Genomic DNA, 20386 nt, shown 5'->3' on the forward strand with positions numbered 1-20386 from the left:
GTGATCATGATGTACTGGTGTAATGACGGATCAAGCACTGGGAAAGAGCTGTTCTTGATCGACAGTGACACTGACCAATCGACGCTGAAGGAGGGGCGGGTCTGGTGGTGATTTTGATGGATAGGTACACTAACCAATCGACATTGGAAAAGAGGGGGCGTGTCAGGCAGTGATCCTGATGGACAGGAGCATTGACCAATTGGAGCTGCAATGGAGGGGGGCGTGTACGTCTCAGTCAAGTGGACAGGCGCACCGACCAATCACAATAGACGCAGTTCGTTGAGCTGCGGACCAAGTCGAATCGGGCAGATCCTAAGCACCCGTGCGTGAGGCAGGAGCCTGCGGTTCACCTCTTTGTTTTTAAATAATTGTGGAAACAACTTGTAATTCATTTCGATTAATAATCATCAAATAGATCGGAGCGTTTTGAAACAGATTTGCGGAACGACAATATCGGACTCGGATTCCATGAAATAATAAAAGTATTAACAGTACTATCTTCTCCCTCTCTGTATCACTGGCCTGGTTTAATTTATCGGTGTGACATCTATTTCCAGAAGTCTATTCGTTTTGTTTCATTCACTTTCCCAGCGACTGGCTTCCCGGGGCAGCGGCTTGCGACATTTCCGTTGCTAAGGTGAGAGGTCACCGGCAGCTTCCGGTACTGGGTTGCGTTGCTTGCCCCGCGGGTTTAGAAACCCGCCCCCGGGTCGAGGGGGCTCCTTCGCTGGGACATGCTCGGCAGGACGGCCCTCAGGGGCTTCGCGGGGGCCCGAGGAATCCTGTGCAGGAGGTTCGGCGCCTCACAGAGCCGGAGGGATGGGGCTGAGAAAGGTGAGTCAGCGGGACGCGCACTGAGAGTGGGGGAGGGGAATGGATTTAAAGGTGTGTTAGCGGGAGGGGGGGGCGGTAAGGATTGGAGGGGGTGGGGGATGGATTTGGAGGCGGTGGGGGATGGATTTGGAGGCGGTGGGAAGAGGGGTGGGGGATGGATTGGAAGGCGGTGGGAAGAGGGGTGGGGGATGGATTTGGAAGGCGGTGGGGGATGGATTCGGAGGCGGTGGGGAGAGGGGTGGGGGATGGATTCGGAGGCGGTGGGGAGAGGGGTGGGGGATGGATTCGGAGGCGGTGGGAAGAGGGGTGGGGGATGGATTCGGAGGCGGTGGGAAGAGGGGTGGGGGATGGATTCGGAGGCGGTGGGAAGAGGGGTGGGGGATGGATTCGGAGGCGGTGGGAAGAGGGGTGGGGGATGGATTCGGAGGCGGTGGGAAGAGGGGTGGGGGATGGATTTGGAGGCGGTGGGAAGAGGGGTGGGGGATGGATTGGAAGGCGGTGGGAAGAGGGGTGGGGGATGGATTTGGAGGCGGTGGGAAGAGGGGTGGGGGATGGATTTGGAGGCGGTGGGAAGAGGGGTGGGGGATGGATTTGGAGGCGGTGGGAAGAGGGGTGGGGGATGGATTGGAAGGCGGTGGGGGGAGAAGGATCTAGGATCTTGGGGGCAAAGATGATTGGAGTATGGATCTGGGGATGGGGGAAGAGAATTGGGGGATGGATTTTGGGGCGGGGCAGTGGGAAGAGGATTTGGGTATTGATTTTGGGGCGGGGACAGTGGGAAGAGGTTTATGGGAGGAGTGGAAAGAAGATTGAGGGATGTACTTTTGGGAGTAGGAGGAATTGGGGGGGCAGTGGAAAGTGTTTTGGGATGAGGGGAATAGGGTGAACGGACTTGTAGAGAAGATGATTTGGGATTAGAGAGGGTGGATTTTTGAAGAGAGAAATAATGGTTTATGTGATGCCATCTGAAGTTGAAATGGTTTGCTAAAGTGAACATAATTTTGAAATTTATTGTGTTTTTAATAGATAACGATTCTTTGAAAGATGTTGCAGATAAACTTCGACCTCTGTACTTGGATTTCCAGGCTACCACACCAATGGTAGGAATGCTTAATGCAAGCTATCCAATGAGACACAAATTAAAGGAGCTTTTTGAAGTTGCATTTGTGTAATCAGATGGCTGACCAGTTTGCCCAGGCATATTGAATTTTATGCTCCCTTGCAATTTGTATCTCCCTTTCCCTCTTACGATGGTCTAAAGATTTTTGTGCTTCTCTGATTCCAGTCTCTTGACGATTCCTGCGTTTAATCAATTCCAGGGGCATCTTTGCCTTCATCTGAGCTCTTGAATTCTCTCCTAAATCAATTCTTCAAAACTTGTTTAAGCAGTAATAATTTCTCATCTGCCTTGACGTTTTTATGAAATGTCTTAGATTAATGATAAATTATATTTCATGTGAGAACTGTAGTAAATATATTTTTAAACTGTATAGACTGCAGTAACAGATTTGTAATTCTTATGGATTATTATGAACATACCCGAAAACTTTCACACATGACAAAGTCCTGTTGTTTCTTCTGTGGTGCAAATGCAGCAACTGATTTGTGCACAGCAAGCTTCTGAAACAGAAAATTAGATACAGCTTTTTTGAGTCTTGCCACCAAACCAATGCGTACTCATCTATGTAACTCTTAATATGCTTACACCTTGTTTAAGATCCTGACTTTACTCTTAGGATCCTAGAGTATTGGACGCAATGCTTCCTTACCTTGTCAGCGCCTATGGCAATCCTCATTCAAGAACACATGCTTATGGCTGGGAGAGTGAAGCTGCAGTGGAGAAAGCCAGAAAGGTAGATCTTTGTTTTCACAGTGTCAGCACATTCTATTTAAACAATTGGTTGGTCTCAACCCCTTTTGTAATGTCGCAATCTTAATAAATATTTGTCCGAAAAAGTTTAAAGTACAATCAGCATTCCAGTCTTGATTTTAGCAGAGATCTGTAAGGATTCTCTCCTTCCTGTTTGGGGCATGGAAAGATTTTTGTTCTTTTAAAGACAGTTTCTTCATGATAATTGAGTGATGCTGTTGGTCATTGCTTCTTATTTATTTAACACCTTCATCATCAGACATTGTTGGTCTTTGGATCTCCTTTGATTTTTCTAATTAGAAAAATTTAAAATGCTCCAGTGCATGTGAATAAGCCACTATTTTGCCTAGAAACTGATGTATCTGCTGTTTAATTTCGAGTGGCTTCTCTTTTTAGTCAGAGTGCTTTAGCAAGCATGAGATTGAGTACAATAAACTTATACTCTCTCTGGTTTTCAGAACAATGAGAGGTGCCATCATTAAAACACATGAAATACCAAGAGGTCTTGATAGACCAGATATTGAGAGGTTGCCTCACGTGACTAAACAAGGGTTCTTAATCCCGGGTTAAATAGTCGGTCATTTCCAAGTAAGATTTGGAGGAACGTCTTTACTCTGAGGGCTATGAATGTTATTTACCCCGAGGACTGAATTCTCAGATGTGAGACATTGTCAAGGTAGATTTTCCATCACTGCCTTCGTCAAGTAGAGGCCTCCAAAGTATGGAAAATGGACTAGATTTTCCATAATCCTGCTATTGATCTTAGTTGAAGGCTGAAGTGTTGAGTTATAAGAGCTGGTTGGAAGAGGATGCCCCTTGGAGAAGGGGCTGACAATAACTTGGAGGGAGTTTGCGTGAATGAACGCATGAGAGTCATTTGCATTCCAAAGCTCTGACTAAATCTGGAATGGTTCTGGTATTGGGTTGAAGGTGATGTAGGCCAAACTGTTTCCTATCTGTTCTCCATACTTCTGGGTAATGTTGTGGAGGTGAGTTGCAATGCTGCATTAAGAAAAAATAAAGATGTTTACAAAGGCATCCATTGTTTGACCCCATTCTTCTCTGAGACTGTGGTCCTTCTGTTGGACAGGATCAGCTTGCATTTCATCATGGAATGGGTGGAGAATAAAATTTGTGGAGCATTCTGCTCAAATTTGTCCATCTATAAATTTTTGCAATTGACAAGAATGAAAGGTTTTACATCGGTTATGAAAAGGCTATGTAGAGTGGTTAGTACTGTTCCATGCTTTTCCACGCAGACACGGGGAGAATGTGCAAACTCCACACAGTCAGTCGCCTGAGTCAGGAATTGAACCCGGGTCCCTGGCGCTGTGAGGAAGCAGTGCTAACCATTGTGCCACCCACAAATGAATTAGATGTGAACGTAGAAGGTGTGGTTAGTAAGTTTGTAGATGACACCAAAATTGGAAGTATGGTGGATACAATAGGATCTTGATCAGATGGGCCAAGGAGTGGCAGATAGAGTTTAATTGAGATACATGTTTAGATAGAGTTAGATAAGATGCTGTGTTTTGGAAAGGCAAATCAGGGCAGGACTTATACAGTTAATGGTAAGGTCCTGGAGGGTTTTGTTCAACAAAGAGACCTTGGCGTGCAGTTTCACAGTACTTTGAAAGTGGAGTCACAGGTAGATAGGATAGTGCAGAAGGCATTTGCTATGCTTTCCTTTATTGGTCAGTGCATTGAGTATAGGAGTTGGGAGGTCATGTTGCAGTTGTACAGGACACTGATTAGGCCACTAGAGGAATATTGCTTTTGATTCTGGTCTCCCTGCTACAGGAAGGATGATGTGAAAGTTGAATGGGTTCAGCAAAGATCTACAAGGATGTTGTCAGAGTTGGAAGGTTTCAGGTATAAGTATATGGGTGGCACAGTGGTTAGCACTGCTGCCTCACAGCACCAGAGACTTGGGTTCAATTTCTGCCTCTGTGCAAACTCCACACAGACAGTTGCCATTCTCCCCGTGTCTGCGTGGGAGTTCTCCCGTTTCCTCCCACAGTCCAAAGATGTGCAGGTTAGGTGAATTGGCCATGCTAAATTGCCCATAGTGTTAGGTGAAGGGGTAAATGTGTGCAATGGGTCTGGGTGGGTTGCTGTTCGGATGGTCGGTGTGGACTTGTTGGGCCGAAGGGCCTGTTTCCACACTGTAAGTAATCTAATCTAATCTAGAGGCTGAATAGACTGGGGCTATTTTCCCTGGACCATCGGAGTCTGAGGAGTGACCTCACAGAGGTTTACCAAATGATGAGGGGCATGGATAGGTCTTTTCCTGTGGGTGGGGAATACAAAACTAGAGGGCATAGGTTTAAGGTGGGAGGAGAAAGATTAAAAGGGACTAAAGGGTAACTTTTCCATGCAGAGGGTTATACATGTATGGAATGAGTTGCTAGAGGAAGTGATGAAGGCTGGTACAATTACAACATTTGAAAGGCATCTGAATGGGTAAATGATCCCTTGGGCCGGATGGGATTTATCAGAGGATTCTCTGGGAAGCTAGGGAGGAGATGGTGGAGCCTTTGGTTTTAATCTTTGAGTCGTCATTGTCTGCAGGTTTAGTACCTAAGCACTGAAGGATTGCAAATGCTTTGCCCTTGTTCAAGAAGGGCAGTAGAGATGATCCGGGTAATTATAGACCAGTGAGCCTTGCATCTGTTGGCGGATTAGTTTTAGGATTTATAATCATCTAGCAAGCAACAATTTGATTTCATATCGTCAACATGGTTTTGTCAAGGGCAGGTTATATCTCAATAACGTCACTGAGTTTTTTTTTGAGAAGTTGACCAAGCATGTGGAAGAGGGTAGAGCAGTTGATGCAGTATACATGGACTTCAGTAAAGCCTTTGATAAGGTTCCACACATGGTAGGCTTTTGGAGAAAATGCGGAGGCATGGGATTGAGGGTGATGTAGCAGTTTGGATTAGAAACTGGGTTTCTGTAAGAAGGCAGCGAGTAGTGGTTGATGGAAAATATTCAGCCGGAGTCTGGTTACTCGTGGTGTACCACAAGGATCTGTGTTGGGACCACTGCTGTTTGTCATTTTCATAAATGATTTAGTCGCAGGCATAGGTGGATGGGTTAGTAGTTTGCAGATGACACTAAAGTCGGAGTAGTGGACAGTATAGAAGAATGTTACAGATTACGGGGGACTTGGATAAACTGCACACTTGGGCTGAGAAGTGGCAAATGGAGTTCAATGCAGTTAAACGTGAGGTGATTCACTTCCAGAAGAACAACAGGAAGGCAGAATATTGGGTCAATGGAAAGATTCTTGGTGGTGTGATTGTGCAGAGGGATCTTGGTGTCCATGTATGTAGATCCCTGAAAGTTGCCTCTCAGGTGGATAGTGCTATTAAGAAGGCATACGGTGTGTTAGGTTTTATTGATAGAGGGATTGAGTTCCAGAGCCGTAATGTCATGCTGCAACTATACAAAACGCTAGTGCGGTCGCACTTGGAAGATTGTGTACAGTTCTGGTCGCCCCATTACAAGAAGGATGTGGAAGCATTGGAAAAGGTGCAGAGGAGATTTACCAGGATATTGCCTGGTCTGGAGGGAAGGTCTTATTAGGAAAGCTGAGAGACTTAGGTCTGTTTTCATTGGAAAGAAGAAGGCTAAGAGGAGATTTGGTAGAGACATACAAGATGATCAGAGGATTAGATAGGGTGGACAGTGAAAGTCTTTTTCCTCGGATGATGATGTCAGCTTGTACGAGGGGGCATAACTACAGATTAAGGGATGATGGCTTTAAGACTGATGTCAGAGGCAGATTCTTTACTCAGGAAGTGGTAAGGGCATGGAATGCCCTGTCTGCCAATGTAGTTAACTCAGCTGATTTAGGGAGATTTAAACAATCCATGGATAAGCATATGGATGATGATGGAATAGTGTAGGGGATGGGCTTAGATTAGTTCATAGGTTGGTGCAACATCGAGGGCCGAAGGGCCTGTTCTGCGCTGTATTGTTCTATGTTCTATGAATAGAAAGGGTTTAGAGGGATATTGGCCAAGTGCAGGCAAATGGGACTAGATTAGGTTAGGATATTTGGGCGGCATGGGCAATCTGTTTCTATGCTGTATATCTCTATGACTCTATATTAAATGGTGCAGCAGCTTTAGGCTGAATTAGACTGAATTGCTTGCTCCTGAACCTATGTTCCTACGATTGTTCTACCTCAGTCCTTGGTATTTTTCAGCTGATGAATGGGGTAGAAATGGGATATGAGGAATCAAGTTGAGGGCTTTCAAGTTGAAATTGGGATCTTAGTTGACATTCCTCCTAAGTATATATTCTGTAACTTAGGAGCTTCCTGTCAATTAGAAGTGGAAAAAAGAATAAGAGCAGAATTAAAGTTTTCAGAAAAAAATGCATGTTGATGGTTGAAGTAAGCCAGAAGAAGAAAAAATGAGTTGTTTAGAAACTTACCCAAAGTTTGAATCACAATTACCAAATGCCAGGAAAGAGATTACTTCGTCTTTGTTAATGCACGTAAAAGGAGACTTTTGAAAGTCAGAGAAATTCATTATCTCTTCCAACTTACCAGCTCAGACTTTAACTAACTGAGCAAAAGACTATCTGAGGGCCAGGATTTCCGATTCTAGGTTGTGGTTTACTGAGCATCACCAATCCGTTTGAATACTCAGATATCTGTTTTATTTTATACGTGTCTTCAAAGTTATCACCACTGGTGCCTCTGGAATAATTTCCAAACCCATGATCAGACAGACAAGCCAATAGTAGAACCCTCTCTGAAGCTGTCTTCCTTAGCATTGAGGCATTAATCATTTTAAACCAGCTGCAGGGTGAGATATGGCATTCATATGCCTAACACCAGCTTCCCAGGAGAGCAAGAGGTATGCTTTAGGGATGTCCTTGAAAACATCTCTGGGGAGATCAAACATCCCCACTAACACGTGGGTGGCACTAGCTGGAATGGGCCAAATTTGTGACTGGCCAGAAAGTGTAATTTGGGAAGACACTCAATACATTGAGAGACTTCAAGAACATGCAGTTATGAAATTGAAATATTGAAGAGAGCAAATCTCCAAACACCTCATCTGCATGACCCTTCAAGCACCATCTGCCACATACAGCAGTCTGCACATTATACATTGGACTCATCAGCCACCCCAGAGCCCCATTGAAGAAGAGTGATTACCTGTTCTGGATTGATATGGATAGATGTGTGGGAAATTAGAGTTGAAATAGAAGACCAGCATGATCTTATTTAGTGGCAGTGCAGGCTCAAAAGGCAGCATGGCTTACTGCTTCTGCTGTTTACATTCTTATGTTCAGTAGATATTTGAGGTGCCCTTGAAGGTTGTAGGCAGGAAAAAATGGTTCTTTTTCTGCTTTTTCTCCTTTTGAAAGCTTTCTTTAACCTGTACTAACTGAGGCCAAGTAATCACTTGCCTAGCTCTTGGTAGTTGAGACCCAAACTTGGAGCAAGTTTCTAAACAATTCATTGTTTTCTTTTCTGGCTTACTTCAGCCATCAACATGCAATTTTTTTCACTAAAGAATTTAGTTCTATTCTTGTTTTCTCTGTTTCTAATTGAAGGAGAGAAGATTCTTCAGAAAATTGGGTAAATAAACAGAGGTCATGATTTTAAAGTCATGACCAAAAGGTCAAGAGAAATGGAGACTTTTTTTCCCTACTGGGTTTGTCAGGCTCTGGAGTGGTCCACCTGAAAAGCTGGTAAAAGCTGACCCCATCAATAATTTTAAAAGGAAGTTGGTCAAGTACTTGAGCAATGGTCAGTAACTTCTGGTTAAAGATCAAAAGAAAGTATTTGTAAAGGAGAATGGCCTCCCGCTGTGTTGCAAGTTGAAATGTTGCTTTTGATGTTGCAAATGCAATTCTGCAATTGCAAATTCACCCTATAGACTTGTGTGTGTGTGTGTTTGAGTGTGCCAGAGTATAAGCCTATGAGAGGGTGTGCTTACAGGTGAGCTTATACTCTGTCACACTCTCTCACACACACCTTATTTCCAAACTCATTCTATTGTTCAGAAAGTGCGCAGGCTGTCAATCCATGTAACGTTTTATAATTTCCTACTTTGGAAATAGAACCAGTCTCATTCAAAATTGGGATATAGACCGACTTCAACCTCACACATTTTAATGCATTGTCTGAGCTGAGATGTTACAGTTTTTTAAAATAAAACCTTAATTTATCTTGGGACTGTAACTTGAAAGAAGTTCTGGGATTTACATATTAATGAATTGATCCCTGAAACCCATGCTAAAAGATGAAAAACTTTAACATCAATCTAGGTGTGTTCAATATGTCATATCAGTTCCATGACACTATGATCTTTTGTTGTGGTTCTGTTCGTCGAGCTGGGAATATGAGTTGCAGACGTTTTGTCCCCTGTCTAGGTGACATCCTCAGTGCTTGGGAGCCTCCTGTGAAGCGCTTCTGTGATGTTTCCTCCGGCATTTATAGTGGTTTGTCTCTGCCGCTTCCGGTTGTCAGTTCCAGCTGTCCGTTGCAGTGTTCGGTATATTGGGTCCAGGTTGATGTGCTCATGTTGCTTGTCATCTGCGTGTGTGGCTACTAAGGATAGTTGCAGTACACCAAAACTGCAAAAAGAGGAAGAAGAACACGGATACCCGCGCAATTTCATCAACAGGTTCCTAAGGGAAAGACAATGGAACGAGGACATGTCACAACCCAAAGGACTAGCCACACTACCATACATCAAGAGCATTTCCGAACTGACAGCCAGACTACTGCGACCACTAGGACTCATAACAGCACACAAACCAACAGCCACTCTCGGACAGCAACTCACCAGAACGAAGGACCTGATACCCAGCATGAGCAAAACCAATGTAATGTACAAAATCCCATGCAAGGACTGCACAAAATACTACCTAGGACAAACAGGAAGACAGCTAACGATCCGCATCCATGAACACCAACTAGCCACGAAACAACACGATCAACTATCCTTAGTAGCCACACACGCAGCTGATAAGCAACATGAGTTCGAATGGGACAACACTACTATTATAGGACAAGCCAAACAGAGAACAGCCAGAGAATTCCTAGAGGCATGGCACTCATCCACAGATTCAATCAATAAGCACATCGATCTGGACCCAATATACCGACTGCTGCAGCGGACAGCTGGAACTGACAACCGGAAGCAGCAGAGACAAACCACTATAAATTCCTGAGGAAACATCACAAAAGCACTTCACAGGAGGCTCCCAAGCACTGAGGATGTCACCTAGACAGGGGACAGAACGTCTGCAACACAAATTCCCAGCTCGGCGAACAGAACCACAACAACGAGCACCCAAGCTACAAATCTTCTCACAAACTTTGACTATGATCTTGTCTTATAAATTGTGTTTTATCATCCTGCCCCACTAGTTACCTGATGAAGGTGCAGCGCTCTGAAAGTTTGTACCTCCAAAGAAACCTGTTGGACAATACCCTGATGTTGTGATTTTTAATTTTGTTGGACTAGGGTGGACAGCGGCATTTACACATCTTTTGATGTTAACTGTCCTGTAAAGTACTCCTGTAACTTGCTTAGTCAAGTTGTGAGATTAATATGTTCCTTTTAGCCTGAGCTGTCTGAAGTGCATATTTTAAAGCACTTTTTAGTTTAAGGATGTTCTTATTGTGAGCTAATTGGAATCAAATCAAGTTGTTTATTGAGTTTGTAGTTTTATTTTTTTGACCTAATCAATTGTCTCTGCAGCAAACAGCTGACCTGATAGGCGCAGATCCAAGAGAAGTCATCTTCACCAGTGGTGCTACAGAGTCAAACAACATTGCCATCAAGGTATTTTTTCTGATTGGTGTCATACAAATTATGTATGTCCTAGCTTTGGAATGCTGCAAATCTGATCTGCGTTGATGGTTAATCTGCCTGTTGACAGGACATGAACTTCTTTGTGAAATGCAATAGCTAATGTATTAACCTGAATCATTGTTTTATCATTACTAAAGATTTCTATACAGACCTTTTTTGGTTTTGAGAAATGTTTAACTGTGTCATTCAGAGTCAATAGATCCTATCTTATTTCAGCTAGGTCATCAGATGTGCAGCATTTGACTCTGGTTAAAATGTGAAGTAATCTGGTTGATTTTTACTGTTCACTGAGAGTAAATATGTGATTACATAGTTTTATTTTAAATGATATCTGCATCTTAGTTAAACTATTAATTGTTTTATGAAATGATTGAGTTTCCTGACTCTTCAATTCACTATTAAGGTTTGCAGAAATATGGAAGGTATAAATCTGTTAGCAAGTTTTTGTATTTTTTTTCAGGGATTCTGATTTTTTTAAAATGTTAAGTTTTTATGCCTTATTTGTATGTGTTGCATTCATGTTTGGAACAAAATATGACTTGTGTTGATGATTGGTTTACAGTTTGGTGAAGACTGACCTATATTATTAAATTTGAGAGGCAGAAAGAAATTTTATCTTTTATAAAGCATCACAGGAAATCCCAAAAAATGCCAAATATTTTGTGAAATAGCTTGTGTTATTGGTGAATGTTGGCACAGGGTTTGCATATAATGTGCTGCTTGATTTGTCTACATCGTAGGATAAGATTAGATGAGGAAGGCCTTTTGACCTTAACTATTTCATCCTTGCAGATTATTAATCTCTATCACATCTTGTTACATGTTTAACATCATTCTATACTTTGGATTTATATCGCAAATAGTAGGAATCCTGATGCAATGTCAGACTAAAGTATATGGGCTAGATCTTGTCCAGTTTTGCCAAGGTAGCATGTATTGCTGAAATAAAGTAGAACTGGCAAGGTCATTCATCTCCTCGAGCTGATTGAGCCATATATTCTGATTATATCTGAATTCCATTGGCTCCATAATTCTTACCTAACAAAATTGGTCAATCTCCATTATAAATTTTTTAATTGATCCCAGCCTCATAGTTGTCTCCCTTTTCATTGGAGAGCTCTATATTTTCCCCTAGGTGCTTTCTAATATCACTCAAAACAACCTAGCTCTCATTGAAAGATAATAATGCAATGGTCTGGATTCCCCAACAAGAGTAAATAGAGTAATTACTCATTTTAAATATCAGTTGGATTAACCCTTAATCTGTACTAAAAGGGGTGAAAACTGACCTCCTAATCTAAGCCTTTATTATTTGCTGTTTAAAAAGAAAAGTAAGGTAATATTTAAGAGCACATTACTGCAGATGCTGGAATCTGTACTGAAAACAATAAATGCTAGAGGTCACAGTGGTCAGGAAGCATCCATTGAGAGAAAGTAAGCCAGTGTTTCGAGTCTAAGTCAGCTAGACTCAAAATTAACTAGCTCTCTCTCCATGGATGCTACCTGATCCATTGAATAATTGTGAATTATTACGATATTTTGTGTAGCTCTTTAAGTGGGGATCCATTTCTGATCAGTTATATTTCTCCAACTTTCAGAAGTTAAGGTTTATTTCTCTTCTTTTTGTTATTATTAGGGTGTTGCAAGATTTTATAAAGCCAAGAAGAAGCACATCATCACAAGCCAGACAGAGCATAAGTGTGTATTGGATTCATGCCGTATGCTTGAGACTGAGGGTTTCGATGTGACTTATTTGCCAGTAAAGGCCAATGGACTTGTAGATTTAAAGGTAGGTTATAATTGTGACAGATATTTCAGAAAAAATTAACACTTTAAGCACGTTAATCAATATAGGTTATAGACTCCTGACAACTCCTTATAGCTTGTGGATATGGGCAATCTGTGTGAAAGAGCAACCAGAAAGTGCGAGTGTGTGGTCTAGTGGTATTAGCTCTAGACTATTAATCCAAAGACCCAGATTAATGTTCTAGGGTCCTGGATTTGAATCATGCCATGGCAGACAGTGGAATTTCAATTCAATAAAGATCTGGAATTATGAATCTAATGGTGACCATTGTAAGTTGTCAGAAAACCCTGTCTGGTTCACTAGTGTCTTTTTGAGGAAGAAAATTGCCATTCTTATTGCCTGGCCTACATGTGACTCCAGACCCACAATGATGTGCTTGACTTTTAACTGCTGTGTGGGCAGTTAGGGATGGAAAATAAATATTGGCCTGGCTAGAGACACTTAGATCCTGTAAGTGAATATCTTTTTTACAAAAAAGACCCGAGTTGTACGATCGAGAATCTGCAGTGGGACTTGATTTCACAGCCCTCTGGCTTAATGGCAAGAGTTATAACTATGAAAATCTTTCAGTCATGGTTATCTTGCATTGTATTGGTTTAAAAATTGATCCCTTCAGCATCTTCATTAACTGAAGGATAGTCATCTAAAGCTAATTAGATCACACAGCAGTTTGCCAGAAGGTAGCTTAGAGAGGGAAAAAGCTTTTTGATGTTCTGACTGTGGGATTTTTCTTAACTAGGAACTCGAGGAGGCAATTCGACCAGATACGAGTTTGGTGTCAATAATGACTGTGAACAATGAAATTGGAGTCAAGCAACCTATAGATGAGATCGGTGTGTAAGCACGGTTTATACAGTATCAGCACTAAATTACATGTTATATTGTGCAGAGTGGATTAAATATTGTTCAGGAGTGTATGTTTGGCTGGCTGCTATCATCTACATGACTTTGGTCACAAACAATTGGACTGTCATTGAAGCTAGTTCTGCTTGAACCAATTCTTGTATCTCTGCCTGAATGTCACAATTGCTCACTGGATGAACTCAATGATAACTGAACCCTGAAAGAAAAGTAAGCTATTAAGACAGAAATAACTTTGACTTACTTAGTGCCTTTCAAGTCAACAGGCCATCCCAAAATCCTTTATAATCAGTAACGTAGGAAGTGCAAGAATTACTTGCAAGGTCCTACAGATATTCATGTGGTAATGATAGCATACTTTTGTGATGTTGATTCTGTTATAAATATATCGGCAAGGACACCAGGGAGAACTCTGATGCCCTTCAGAATAGTCCCATCAGATCTTGAAAGCCTACTAAAAGCAGAGCCTTTGTTTAACATCTCACTGGAGAAACTGATTCCAAAAATGCAGCCCAGCCTCAGCACCTACTAGAAAAGCTGCAAAACTTGACCTACCTTTGGGAAATAAGACTTTGAGGCCAGTGACCATAATTCTAGTAGTTTTAGAATAGTGATGGAAAAGAATAAACCAAATCTAAAAGTTGAAGTTCTAAATTGGAGGGGTGCTAACTTTGACAATATTAAGCTGATTGGGGGGTAGATATTTGCAGTTAAAGGGATGTCTGGAAAATGGGAAGCCTTCAGAAATGAGATAATGAAAATCTAGAGACAGTATATTCTTGGTAGGTGTCAGGAATGCTGGATGATTAGAGAAATTGAGGTTTTGGTTAAGAAAAAGAAGGAAGCATATGTCAGGTATGGAGAGGATAGATTCGGTGAATCCTTTGAGCATAAAGGTAGTTGGAGTATTCTTACGAGGGAAATCAGGAAGGCAAAAAAGGGACATGAGATTGCTTTGGCAAGTAGGGTTAAGGAGGATCCAAAGGGTTTTTACAAATACATTAAGGACAAAAGGATAATGAGGGAGAGAAGAGAGCCACTCAAAGATCAGCAAGGGAGCCTATATGTGGAATGCAGGAGATGGCGGAGATAATAAATGAGTATTTTGTGTCACTGTTTACTGTGGAGAAGGACATGGAAGATATAGAATGGAGGGAACTAAATGGTAACATGTTGAAAAATGTCCATCGTACAGAGGAGGTGGTGCTGGATATTTTGAAACACATAAAGGTAGATAAATTGTCAGGACCTCAGGTGTACCCTAGAACTCTGTGGGAAACTAGAGAAGTGATTGCTGGGCCTCTTGCTGAGATATTTGTATCACCGATAGTCACAGGTGAGGTGCCGGAAGACTGCTAACATGGTACCACTATTTAAGAAAGGTGGAAATCAAGCCAGGAACTATAGAATGGTGAGCCTGATATCGGTGGTGGGCAAGTTGTTGGAGGGAATCCTGAGGGACAGGCTGTATATGTATTTGGAGAGGCATGGACTGATTAGGAATAGTCTGCATGGCTTTGTGCGAGGGAAACCATGTCTCACAAACTTGATTTTCTTTTTGAAGAAGTAACAAAGAGGACTGATCACACCAGTAGATGTGATCCATATGGACTTCAGTAAGGCATTTGACAAAGTTCCCCATGGTGGATTGATTAGCAAGGTTAGATCTCACGGAATACAGGGAGAACCAGCCAATTGGATATAGAACTGGCTCAAAAGTAGAAGACAGAGGGTGGTGGTGGAGGGTTACTTTTCAGACTGGAGGCCTGTGACCAGTGGAGTGCCACAAAGATCGGTGCTGGGTCCATTATTTTTTGTCATTTATATAAATGACGTAGATGTGAACATAGGAAATATGGTTAGTAAGTTTTGGAGATGTAGTGGACACAGAAGAAGATTACCTCAGATTACAATGGACTGTTGATCAGATGGGCCAATGGGCTGAGAAGTGGCAAATAGAGTTTAATTTCGATAAATGGGAGGTGCTGCATATTGGGAAAGCAAATCTTAACAGGACTTATGACTTAACTAGGAGCGTTGCTGAACAAAGAGACCTTGGAGTGCAGGTTCATAGCTCCTTGAAAGTAGAATTGCAGGTAGCTAGGATAGTGAAGAAGGCATTTGGTATGCTTTCCTTTATTGGCCAGTGTATTGAGTGTCGGAGTAGGGAGGTCATGTTGCAGCTGTACAGGACATTGGTTAGGCTACTTTTGGGATATTGTGTGTAATTCTGGTCTCCTTCCTATCGGAAGGATGTTGTGAAAGGGTTCAGAAAAGATTTACAAGAATGTTGCCAGGGTTGGAGGATTTGAGCTAAACGGAGAGGCTGAACAGGCTGAAACTGTCTCTTCCTGGAGTGTCAGAGACTGAGGGGTGACCTTATAGAGGTTTATAAAATCAAGGGGGTCATGGATAGGGTAAATAGACAAGGTCTTTTCCCTCGGGTGAGAGGGAAAAGATATAAAAGAGACCTATGGGGCAACGTTTTCACACAAGTTGTTAAGTGTATGGAATGAGCTGCCAGAGGAAGTGGTGGAGGCTGGTACAATTGCAATATTTAAGAGGTATCTGGATGGTTATGTGAATAGGAAGGGTTTAGAGGAATGTGGGCCAAGTGCTGGCAAATGGGACTATGTTAGGTTAGGATATCTGGTCGGCAAGGGGGAGTTGAGCTGAAGGATCTGCTTTCGTGCTATACATCTCAATGACTAAGTTAGTGTCATTGTGTATTGTTTATTTCACTGGAATGTGACTTGAACCCACCGTCTTCTGACTCAGATGCCAAAGAACTACCACTGAACCAAGACTGATACCTTCAATTTAGGAGGCCACCTGAGCATCTTTCTCAAGAATCTGATTCTAAGTATTTTAGTTTATATGGTTAGCAATAGAATTGAACAATAGCATATTCTCAAAGGATTTACATTGGGGCTGTTGGCCCCTCTGTTTATAATAGTGGCCCTTTCTTTATGATGACATAGTAGGTTTCCAATTCAATAGTCGAAGAGAAAGAAGGCTTAACCCATTAGATGACCAATGAATGGATAGTTTGACTTAGAGTGCCTTTTTTTCCCTCTCAGATTGATTTGATGTTTCAAATGAAATGTATTCCCTGAGATTTTCTTAAGAGATCTGGGCTGGGGAGCAAAGAAATCAAGTGAGATTCATGCACCTATGAACACCTGCAGAAGGAGGCATGTTTGTGCTCATTGTATGAGGTCAGGACCTGACTCACTGTGGACTTGAATGTAAAGAATGATCATTTGAGTCACTGGAGAGTTCCTGGGCTCTGTAAAACTGTACACTAACAACTTGGCAAGATCAACAGCAAAGGAGGGAAAGTGAATTGCCAAGAATAAATTGTTTGTTTTTTGAGATTTGTCAATTAAGATGAACTGCCCAATACTGATGTTCAGCTCTTTTGTCTCTTGGTAGACCTTCACTTATTTTGTGTCTGTTGTAGGTCGTATTTGCCAAGCTAAGAAAGTATTTTTCCACACGGATGCTGCACAGGCTGTTGGCAAAATTCCTCTGGATGTGAACAAAATGAAGATTGATCTAATGTCTATCAGTGGCCACAAACTTTATGGCCCTAAAGGTATAAATTTCTTTTGAATTCAGTTAAAAGTTCATCATTTGAAAGCTCTGTACCAGCATTAAGTTTCAGCTATGTTGTTACTTCTATTTAACCGTATTGGCTTGCAACTAATGGGATTTGAAATAGGGCAGGGAGTGAAATTTTTTTAATCTCGTTTCAGTTATGGAGACTTGTATGCTTAAACTATTTTTAATTCTGTTTGTACATCCATTAGTATTTCCCTATCTATTGCTCTTGGTAAATCTCAAAATAGTATTCTTTTTAATGACTATTTTATTAAATCATATAATGCATAATGTGTTCTGCCAAAAATGACCTGTATTGAAGTTGTTCCTTTTCAGGTGAGAAACCAAATTGTTTGAAGTAAAGACTTTTTGAGATCCTGCTGAGTCTAATTGTTAGATCAAGGAACCTTGCCAATTTGGAGTATTTTCAGATTTCAGGCTGATATACTGATGTGACTACTATCTGATTACTTCTACAATGAAGCATGACTGTATACATAGTTTTAATATGCTGCTCGTTTGTTGACGTGCTATCAAGTGCAAGTTGTATTTTGCTTTCCACAAATCAAATGAGGCACTTGTCATAATCAAAGTTGTTGGATTCATTTCTAGTCCCACTCCTCTGCTAATTATACGTTTTTACCATGACGAATTCTATATGGTTTGAGATTGTATTTCATTTAGTATTAGAAACAATTCAATCATGCCTCCTTTAGTCAGTAAAGAATAATGCGTTTATTGCAAGTAAAGCCTTCACAAAGTTACAAAGATTATTGATTGTAAAACATGTTGTTACACTCTGAAAGGGTAAATATGAATTATGTTCCAACATCCCAAATGTAACATGAGGCAAGTACGAGTGATAGACAATGTCAGTCATCACCCAGAGTACATTAATTTTCAGATACAATCAAACCAATCTCTCAGCAATCTTTGAAACTTCCTCAAAGGCTACTTGTTAACAACTGCCCATATTCTGAGCCACCTTCCTTTCCCAGGATTAAGCTCCCCTGGATTTTTGTGCATTAATAAGCCCGACTGCAGCTTTTCACAAGCTGCTAATTTTACCAAGCTAATGCTGCAGCTGGATTTTTACTCCTTCTGACCTTCAAACCAGGTTGGTTGCATTATGTAATTGTTACATGTGGGTTTTCAGCATGTTGCAACTGTTAGTGGCAAACTGCACTGATTCCATGTCGCTCCTAGGATTTTTCTGAACCATCACTGCTAAAATGCCATAGGACTTGGAGCCCCAACTACACAGACGCCTTATTTTTACTTGACCTTTAGCAGCACAGCTAACAGCTGCAATGCCTAACATGGAGTCAGGCCTCCTCTCTCATATGTGCACTGCTCCGTCTCTTTTAACTCCCTTTCGCTTACCTATTGAAAGCTTTGTCACAATCCCTGGCTCTCCTGCTAGGTAGAATTGAGTGTAACTAATGTGTTGGAATAGTCAGGTGTGATAACTGCTTGGAATACTCTTGCTTAAGTATTTTACAGTACAAATTGCAAACAACAAAACTTTTTAAAATCTCTTTTCCGAAGAAAAAGACAGTAGTCTACATAGAACCACCTCGGTTTGTATTATCATGGTGAGATTTTCTTTTAGACCAGAAAACTCCGTTTGTATTTAGTAAAGCCCAAGTGACTTCATAGAAGACCAGAAGTAGGCCAGGCCTTTGGCTCCTCAACGGGGAGAAAGTGAGGACTGCACATGCTGGAGATCGGAGTCGATAGAAAGAAGAGCTTACGCTCAAACATCGACTCTCCTGCTTCTCAGATGCTGCCTGACCAGTTGTGCTTTTCCAGCACCACGCTTTTTGACTTTGGCTCCTCAAACCTGCTCTGCCATTCAATAACATTGTGACTGATCTTTCTTTGTGTTTAAAAAATCATTCGTGGGATAAGGGCATCGCTGGCATTTATTGTCCAACACTAGTTATGCAAAGGGCAGTTAAGACTCAACCACATTGTTGTGCATCTAGGGTCACGTGCAGGCCGGATCAGGTAAGGATGGCAGTTTCTTTCACTAAAGAGCATTAGTGAACCAGATGGGTTTTTCTAACAATCGACAACAGATTCACGATCATCATTAGATCCTTAATTCCAGATTTAAGGTTTGTGTTCTGAATTTCATATTCACATCTACACCTAATAACCTTTAGAACATAGAATACTACAGCACAGTACAGGCTTTTCGGCCCTCGATATTGTGCTAACCTTTTATCCAACTCTAACATGAAAGTAACCTACATTTTACTGTCATTCATGTGCCTATCCAAGAGTGCGCTTAAATGTCGCTGATATATTAGACTCTACTGCCACCACTGGCAGTGCATTCCACGCATTCACCACTCTGTGTAAAGAACCTACCTCTGACATCTTCCATAAACCATCCTCCAGTCACCTTAAAATTATGCCCCCTCATGATCGCCATTTCCGCCCTGGCTATCCACTCTATCTATGCCTGTCATTATCTTGTACACCTCTATTAAGCCACCTCTCATCATTCTTCGTTTCAATGAGAAAAATCCTAGCTGCCTCAACCTTTCTTCATTTGATTCCCTTGTCAAACAATTGGTCTCTGTCTGCCTTAAACGTATTTGATTCTGGTTTCTGAAGAAGAGCATCTCAAAGTTACACATCCCTAGGAGAGAGAAAATTTCTCTTCATCTGTTTGAAAACTCTTCCTGGGTCAAGACTCAAGGTGACTGGAGAAAGGATGCTTTCCTTAGTAGGGTCATCTTGCATACTTCAATCAAATCACCCCTCACTCTTCTTAACACCAATGGAAACAAGCCCAGTTGTTCAAGCTAGCCTTTTATAAGATAATGTACAGATTTGTAGTATCAGTCACATGAACTTCTCCACCATATTCACATTTATTTTAAAATAAAGAGACTTCATATGTAAAATAAATATACAGCATGGAATGGATAGGTAGCCAGTTTCAGATGTGTATAGCTGGAAACTGTTCCTGCATGATAGGGAGAGATTATAGTGACATGAGAATCTGGATTAATTCATGGGGCCTGGAAGTTGGGCAAGAATGAGATGACAACAGGAGCATATGGGCCTTTTATGCAAGATGCTACTTGTAAGTATGTTATCTTGGGAGTGAGTGATATTAGTTTTGAATGTTATTTGTGATTAACATTTGTACTTGTTTGTGTCTATTAGGTGTGGGTGCATTTTATGTCCGGCGTCGGCCCCGAGTACGAGTGGAGGCCATTCAGAGTGGTGGGGGGCAGGAGCGAGGCTTGCGCTCAGGAACTGTTCCAACTCCTCTGGTGGTTGGGCTTGGGGCAGCATGTGAGATAGCCCAGCAGGAGATGGAGGTAGGCAAACCGTTGATGAGCATTCTGCTTTAATGGAGGGAGAAAAAGTAATTTTCCAGACCCTATTTTATGATAGGTGAATGTGTATTGTATTGTCTTGGCGTACTATACCAAATTTTATGTTTTCAGCCATCGATTCAAACACATACATATAATGTGTGTGTGTGTGTCCCCGAGATGGACCTACTCTGATTTCTTGATACGTTTCTAATTCAAATAA

At 41.7% G+C, this 20386-nt stretch overlaps 1 protein-coding gene across 1 annotated transcript in view; it reads left to right on the plus strand.

Moving 5' to 3' along the window:
- Positions 1 to 294: 294 nt before the first annotated feature.
- Positions 295 to 20386, plus strand: part of nfs1 (NFS1 cysteine desulfurase) — a 29254-nt gene continuing 9162 nt past the window's right edge. The window contains exons 1-8 of the mRNA XM_060836530.1: positions 295 to 834; positions 1861 to 1934; positions 2571 to 2687; positions 10441 to 10524; positions 12191 to 12343; positions 13101 to 13194; positions 16686 to 16820; positions 20009 to 20166. Of these exons, the coding sequence (XP_060692513.1) occupies positions 735 to 834; positions 1861 to 1934; positions 2571 to 2687; positions 10441 to 10524; positions 12191 to 12343; positions 13101 to 13194; positions 16686 to 16820; positions 20009 to 20166 (915 nt within the window). The 5' untranslated portion in view covers positions 295 to 734. The remainder of the gene's footprint in view (positions 835 to 1860; positions 1935 to 2570; positions 2688 to 10440; positions 10525 to 12190; positions 12344 to 13100; positions 13195 to 16685; positions 16821 to 20008; positions 20167 to 20386) is intronic.

This window comes from Hemiscyllium ocellatum, chromosome 15, assembly GCF_020745735.1.
Source record: "Hemiscyllium ocellatum isolate sHemOce1 chromosome 15, sHemOce1.pat.X.cur, whole genome shotgun sequence".
NCBI lineage: Eukaryota > Metazoa > Chordata > Chondrichthyes > Orectolobiformes > Hemiscylliidae > Hemiscyllium > Hemiscyllium ocellatum.